A 7,779-nucleotide genomic window follows, 5' to 3' on the forward strand; every position below is an offset into this window, starting at 1 on the left:
TACTTTGTAGTTTTCATCTGTACTTTATAATGAGTTCGTGACAAAAGTTTATTTTGTTGTAGTTTCGTTGTAATTAACAAAAAAAAAAAAAAAAAAAAACTTATTTATATTTTATATTAAAACAAAAAAAAAATGAAAAAAAAAAAACTAAAACCAAACAAACACCACCACTAATACCTACTCAATTTTTTTTATAAATGCTTAGCCTAATACATTTAATGGTACAAAATAAAATAAAAAATTACCATTAGATGACAAAAAAAAAAAAAAATTTGCAAAAAACTATCTTACTTTATTAATCGTCAAACTAACAGGTAAATTATTAACATTCAAATAATTTTTTTTTTTTTTTTTAATAAAATGCTAAATTAAATTTACAATACGAATCAAATAATGTTCTATCATTTTACTTAACCGAAGAAGAATATGAAAAAGAAGACAATTTGTAAAGTTAAAGAAAAAGGAAAAAGTTACCTAAAAAATTTTTTTTTAAAAAAAAAATGCTCAACCACTGATTTTAAGTAAATATTTTAGAAAAATGTATGTAGAAATAAATTGTGCAATTAAAAAATAATTTTAGAATGTAAAAAAAATTATTGTATAAATAATTACTTATTATTATTATTATTATTTTTAGTTTATGTTTACAAACGTGTCGTTCTTGGTCATTTTTATTTTCTTTTAAATTGAGCTAGGTATAGGTGAAAATATGATTGAGCTTTGTAAAAATTAGATATGTAAAAGTTGTAAACAAAATTATTATTATTATTTAACTGTATAACTGTTCTAGTGTGTTATGTGTGTAAATATTTTTTTAGCTAAATTTAATTTTACATTGAAAAAAAAAATAAATAAATAAATAATTATGTTACGAAATGTATTTTGCCATTCCCCCCCCCCCATCAAATTTGTTCATACTAGGGGAGGTTTTTACTTTTAAAAAAAAAAAAAAATACAAAACTTGGTGGAATCATTTCATCTTATTTGACGTAAATAAGGTAAAAATTCAATCGAAGATGTATTCAATGAATGATTTGAATCAGAATTCAATCCGTTGAAATTTTTGCTGTGAAGAATTGAAGACTCTGGAACTTTGGTACTTTGACTAAAACTCAAAGACGAATCCACTGATGACAAGGAAGAAGGAATGAGAGACAAACGATGTAAAAATTCATCATTTTTTAATTGTGCCAGCAATTGAGATTTATCTGGTAAGTCTTTTTTATAATTATTTTCGCGATTTACGTCTAACAATCCGTTCGAAATCAATCCGTAATACGATGATTTATTATTTTGTTTTAATTCATTTTCAAATGGCAAAAGCCTGAAATCATCAAATTAATTATTATTAAATCATCAACGAAAATAGTTTAACATGCATTGCTTATAGTATGAAACACAAAACTACATCTTCCTTACATTCCAGGGTTTTTATATTTTTCCTCTGAAAGTTCTGAGTAAATGATTTCTGGAGATTCATCCTCGCAAGAAATTGTGTCGGAACTTTTTTGAGAATCCGTCAAATTTACGGAATTTATAAAATTACATTTGTTTCCGACAAAGTTTGATTCTTTAATATAGTTAGAATTATTGTGATGCCACATCTGATTACGATTGTGCCTGTTTACAAAAATATAATTGTAATTAGTTTTGAAACGAAATGAAATGCTTTAAATTAAATGTAATAAATTATAATTGTGATAATAACTTGTCGATATTATTATTATGATTTATTTTTTTGTTTTCCATATTAAAACCAAGTTTGTCGTTCAATACGTTTACATCACGTGGTACTGCCCATTCTATTTGAATTTTTTCGCTTCCCAATAAACTAGGATGATCTGAAAATCATTTAAAGAAAGATTTAATAATTTTTAAAGTTTTAATAGTGGTTTTAACGTTTTAAAACACTTGAAACTTTTAATTATTCATTATTCATACGCAAAAAAGTCAAGTTTTTTCAAAAAAAAATTATTTATTGCATAATGTTTTTCTTATTAAAATTTTTGAATAACCGTTAAAATAAACTAAGATTAAAGATTTAAACTGAATCCTCTAATTCAATTATGACGTCACGACCAAAAGTGCCAACTGTTGAAAATTTTTTTTTTTTTTCAAGTGCATAACCGAAAACAAAATTGTAATAACGTTTAAATAATACTTTTACAAAAATATAAGGTTTTATAAAATTTTTCGAAGAGTAATAGTCGAATGTAGAAAAATATAATCGAATAATTTATTTATAATTCATAATCGATATAAAATTTTACTTCGTAGTCAAAACAGCAATAGATAAACAATAATTAAATGTAAAAATTTACATAAACTTTCGGACATCTATTAAATTTTAAAATATAAAAAATAATTAACGTTTTTTTTTTAATTTAAATTTTTAATATTTAAAATAATTTCATAAAAAAAAAATATTTTTTACTCGGAGCTAAAAGACGCTTATTTGACCTTTGCAGTTTGGGAAAAAATTTGTGATCAGGGCAAAGACGTGTAAGTCAAATTTTTTCTTATTTAAAAAAATTTTTTTAATTTTTAAAATTGATTTTTTAATTATTTTAAACACTTTAGGTATTTTAGAAAATATTTTTACTAGTTTTAATTTTCTTATGTATCTGTAAAAGTAAGATTTAGATAAATGACATATGGCTACGCGGCGTGTACTCATTAAAAATGTTTTTTTTTATGAAAAAAAAAAATCTGTTTGTTCGAACAGTTTTTTTCTTTACCGGTTAATAATTTATTTAAAATTAACATTCATTTGTTTTTTTATATAATTTATGAGACACTAATTGAATTTTAAATATGAAACTATATCTATTAAAATTTAACAAATACTTTTTCTAAAAAAATAAATTTAAAATATTTTAATTTCATTTTTCAATTATTTTAATACTTTAATTTTCAATATTTTTATGTTTCATTATTTTCATCATAAAAATTTTTCTTGTAAAAATTAAATTAAAATTAATAAAATTAGGCTAAATTTTGTTTCACACCTACTAGACCTTGAAATAAGGTTAAACACTTTGCAATGATGAAGATTTTAATGTGCCACAATTTTACACACATATATTAATGTTTTAAATCAATCGTTATTTTTAATCATTAGAAAAATTTAATGTATGATACCTTTAAAGCTTTCGAAAGTAATTTTGTTAAGTTCGAGTTTTTATATTAAAAAATTATTGAAAAAAAAAAAACAAACATTTACCTTTTATGTAATTCAAAGCGAATTTAGCTTTTTCATGATTTCTGAATGTTAAAAAAGCAAAATTATTTAATCGTTTTACTTTCTGTAAGGAATTGTCTTCAAGGATATTTTCAATTATCTTCTTAATGGTGTTACTTTTTATTTCTTTTGGCACATTTCTGATAAACAATATATTTATCTAAAAGAGATTTAGAAAAAAAGAAAAATTTTTTTTAAAAAATTGTACCACCTAAATTTATTTAAAACTCAATTTTTATAGTAACTTAAATACAATCGAAAACATTAACAAGTATCGAATAATTAATCATGTTAATATGTGTTAATACTTATTTTAATTTTAAATTCATATCGAAAAGAATTAAACATATGCTTACACATAATAATTAAATTAATTTTTATTATTGCAAAAAAAATTAATCTGATTAAAGAAAAAGTAACTAATTTAATTCAGAGTTTTTAGTCATATTACATAATTAACTCGAAAAAAACTTTATTCGAATAAAGCCTAGATGTCAGTTATAATTACTGTTAATACACAACTTTTTTCGAATTCTTTTAATTATAGCAAATTAATAATAAAATCATTTTATGATGTTGTTATTTACAATAATAAATTGTTGGGATTTAATTAATATGGTCATTAATAAACAACATACTATCATAAGAAATTAAAGAAAAGTTTTATCTAAATAATTTTAGTTTTTAATTTCAGAGTAAAACTATTTTTTGGCAAGAAGTATTGAATTTACTTACTGTCTTAAGTATTGATTCATTTAAAAATGGTAGAGGATTAGCCCAAGCAGCAATGCATTTTTTTTCAAATAAATTAAAGCAAACATCAGGTGTTAAAATTCTTTTAGCAATGGCAGCATCCCTGTGACTTTTGAATTCGACAAAAGCATATCCTCTGAAAATGGAAGGATTTTCTAATGTTGGATAAACATAAACTTTTTTTACATTGTCTACAACGGTTAACAAATCACATTGAATTTCTTCACTTGTTTTATCATTAGGCACGCAACTTAAAAACAATCTCGTATTATCAACGGATCTTTCTATTTTAATTGTTCTCTTATTACGAATTTCAAACATGTCGAACGCTTTAATGGCGGCGTCAGCTTCCGAAATTTTCGTGTACCTTATGAACGCATATCCTCTATTAATGCCACTCCAATGAACGGGTAATCGTACTTCGTAAATTCTACCGATTGTCGAAAAAATTTGAAATAATTCTATTTCGAAAACATCATCGGGTAAATTTTTTATAAAAATTTCCGTGCCGTGCGGTGGTGGCGGTCCTACCCAATCTTTTGGTGGGCCCCAAATTTTTTGACCGTTAATTTGTATGTTTTCCATTTTAATTAATTAATTAACTTGCTTTTTTTTTTCTTTTTAATAAACTCACTACACTATATATAAAAGAATTTATTTTAAATACTCAAGAATAAACTACTCACAAAAAAATCTGATTACTGTAGGTGTCTGGTGTAACGGTCGCTTCTTTGGAAATTTCTAGAAATCACTTTGTAGGGAAGAAGAAAAAAAATCGGTTTCTTATTTTAAGAAGAATTTATGCGTTTTTAAATTAACGTACGGACATTAATTTTTTACCGATTTTTTGTCATTTTAGATAAAAAAATACGTTAGAAAAAAGCTTTTTAAGCATATTTTTTATTTAATGAGTTAATCTTTATCTATTGTATGCATATTTTAATTTTTCAAAATTTTTTTTTTTTTTTTTTTTTTTTTCATGATTTAAAAAGTTCGTTAATTTTTAAATCGTTTTTTCGCTGATTAATCGCATTCTTAAATCGGATTTTAATTGTCTGACTTTTTCTTTATCTCATTTTTTTTTTAAAGTAGTAATTTTTATAAAGTAACGATTTCTTTAATTCTTAAATAACGGAAAAATTCAATAAAAATGTTCGAGTATTTGTTAATTTTTTTAAAAGTTATAATTTTTACACGTTACTAATTGTCTACCATGGATGGATGGATGGATGGATGTGTAAAATATTGTCAAAAGTGAATATTTAATAATCTTTTTCAAATGTTTTATTTGTTTAAAAAAAAAAAAAAAAAATGATGAAGGAATTGTTTTTAGTTTTACCATAATCGAAATCGTTTTGTTTTGTCATTTTTTTTTTTTTCAATTGTAAAATGAGGTTAAACAATGAAACGACGCCATTTTGTTTTTTTTAAAAAAATTTTCGAAAATTCAGTGACGTTTATGAAAATTAGATTAAAATGTTTTTTAAAATAATTTTATTTTACAATAAATGATGATAATGAATTTATATAATTTAAAAGTGAAAATAATAACTTGGCAAATAAATTTAAATATAGATTTAATAAAAGTTTTTAGGTTACTAGGTAGCCTATATATGATGCCAATGTTTTATTTTTAGTTTTTGTATTTTTTTTTTCTTAATTTTTGTCGTTTAATAAATATATAAATAACAAAAAAAAGACCTTAAACTTAAATTAACGACAAAATGCAGCTAATTTTTTTTTTTTTTTTTTTGATGTTTCGCCAAAGGGCTTCTTTTTTATTTTAAATATTCCACCGCCTGTTTTGATACTTCATTGATTTTTCAAAAAATTTATTTTTTCATTAATTTTCAGCATCAACTTCCACGCAATGTATAAATCACTGATTGAGGTAGAGAAAAAGCGTCAAGCTTCCATGCCTGCCTCCACCAAAGAAGTTTCTTTATATCAAAATGATTTGCCGAGAGGAACGTTAATAAATAATCGTAAATTATTAGCACTATCACCAGCATCATCCTTTGCATCGGCAAATGGTAATTTTATTTTTAATTAATTAATAAATGTGTACTACATTCTTATTTTTATTTTAAAATTGTGTTATATTATTCTTATGATTGCAGACAGTTGCGAATTTGGATCAACAAAATATTTCTTATTGTGTGGAGTTGGTGGTATTTTATCATGTGGAATAACTCATACAATGATAACACCTTTAGATTTAGTCAAATGTCGTTTGCAAGTAGATTCTGCAAAATATAAAAATTTGATTCACGGTTTCAAAGTGATTATCATTTTAAAAAATTGTTTTTTAAAAATGAAGAAATCTATATATAGTTTTGTCTTTTCATACCGCCTAAAATTTGTTTTTTTTTTTTTTGTAGGTTACCGTTGGTGAAGAAGGTACCAGAGGTTTAGCCAGAGGATGGGCACCTACTGCCATTGGTTATTCTGCTCAGGTAAAGCAGGAATTTCAAATTTAAAGAAAAGAAAATATCAATTTTTTAAGTAAAATTATTTTTGTTGAATTATTTTAGGGTCTTTGCAAATTTGGATTTTACGAAGTATTTAAATGCTTGTACAGTGATGCTCTTGGGGAAGAAAATGCTTACGTTTACCGTACTTGGCTGTATTTGGCTGCTTCTGCTTCTGCAGAATTCATCGCAGATGTTGCTTTAAGTCCATGGGAATCAGCTAAGGTAACCATATTTTTTTAGGAAGAGTGTCGAGGGCATGAATCGGTTTTCATTTTTTTAAAAAATATTTTTAAGGTTAAAATTCAAACAACTCCCGGTTACGCTTCAACACTTAGAGAATGTGCTCCGAAAATGATGAAAGAAGAAGGATTGAACGCTTTTTACAAGAGTTTGGTACCACTCTGGATGAGACAGATACCGTACACCATGATGAAGTTTGCTTGCTTTGAAAAAACCGTCGAACTTCTTTACAGGTTCAACAAATAAACCTTATTTAATTGAATGAATAAAATGCGGATTATTTTTATTATTATTTTATTAAATTTTTTTTGTTTTTTAATAGATACGTCGTACCAAAACCTAGAGATCAATGTACCAAAGGTGAACAACTTCTTGTTACATTTGCTGCCGGTTACATTGCTGGTGTTTTCTGCGCCATCGTTTCACATCCGGCGGATACGGTAGTTTCCAAATTGAATCAAAACAAAGAAGCCACTGCTGGTCAAGTGTTGAAAGATCTTGGAATGTTCGGTTAGTGACGGTTTAAAATTTCCATCATTAAATCGAATTAAATTTTTTTACATTTGTTTTATTATTATTATTATTATTATGATAATTAGGTGTTTGGAAAGGTTTGGTACCGAGGATTATCATGATCGGTACTTTAACAGCTGCTCAATGGTTCATATACGATGCAGTTAAAGTTTATCTTCGCCTTCCAAGGCCTCCTCCACCAGAAATGCCAGAATCCCTTAAGAAAAAACTTGAAGCTGCTGGAAAGCTTTAAGGAGAAAAAAAAAGAAAAAAAAAAGTTTAAATATTAATTCCTCTGGTTAGAGAAATGGAATATTTGAAAAAAAAAAAAAAAAGTTTAAAATAATTAAAAAGTTGACGATAGTTAGTAAAGATATCCAGTAAATGATAATAATAATAATTAAACGAATCATAGAAGTGTATCGATAATAGAATTATACAATTTTTTTTTTTTTTTTAGTCGTTTTTTCTCGCTTTGATTATTTACGTAGTCGATTATTATTATTTTTTTTAGCAGGGATTTATTTGATTTACAATAATTTTTTATTAAAAATATTA

At 24.6% G+C, this 7,779-nt stretch overlaps 2 protein-coding genes across 2 annotated transcripts; one reads left to right on the plus strand and one right to left on the minus strand.

Moving 5' to 3' along the window:
* Positions 1–975: 975 nt before the first annotated feature.
* Phum_PHUM044930 (uncharacterized protein) lies at positions 976–4,579 on the minus strand (the record flags this gene model as incomplete). The annotated part of the gene is made up of 5 exons (XM_002423196.1): positions 976–1,324; positions 1,420–1,620; positions 1,709–1,841; positions 3,224–3,401; positions 3,977–4,579. 5 exons carry the CDS (start codon positions 4,577–4,579, stop codon positions 976–978), a joined length of 1,464 nt encoding a protein of 487 aa, XP_002423241.1.
* Positions 4,580–6,104: 1,525 nt separating this feature from the next.
* On the plus strand, positions 6,105–7,474 carry Phum_PHUM044940 (phosphate carrier protein, putative; the record flags this gene model as incomplete). Its single annotated transcript, XM_002423197.1, has 6 exons — positions 6,105–6,275; positions 6,376–6,450; positions 6,529–6,690; positions 6,763–6,941; positions 7,031–7,218; positions 7,308–7,474. 6 exons carry the CDS (start codon positions 6,105–6,107, stop codon positions 7,472–7,474), a joined length of 942 nt encoding a protein of 313 aa, XP_002423242.1.
* Between the last annotated feature and the right edge of the window lie 305 nt (positions 7,475–7,779).

The sequence above is a fragment of the Pediculus humanus genome, genomic scaffold (genome assembly GCF_000006295.1).
Source record: "Pediculus humanus corporis 1103172107395 genomic scaffold, whole genome shotgun sequence".
Taxonomy (NCBI): domain Eukaryota; kingdom Metazoa; phylum Arthropoda; class Insecta; order Psocodea; family Pediculidae; genus Pediculus; species Pediculus humanus.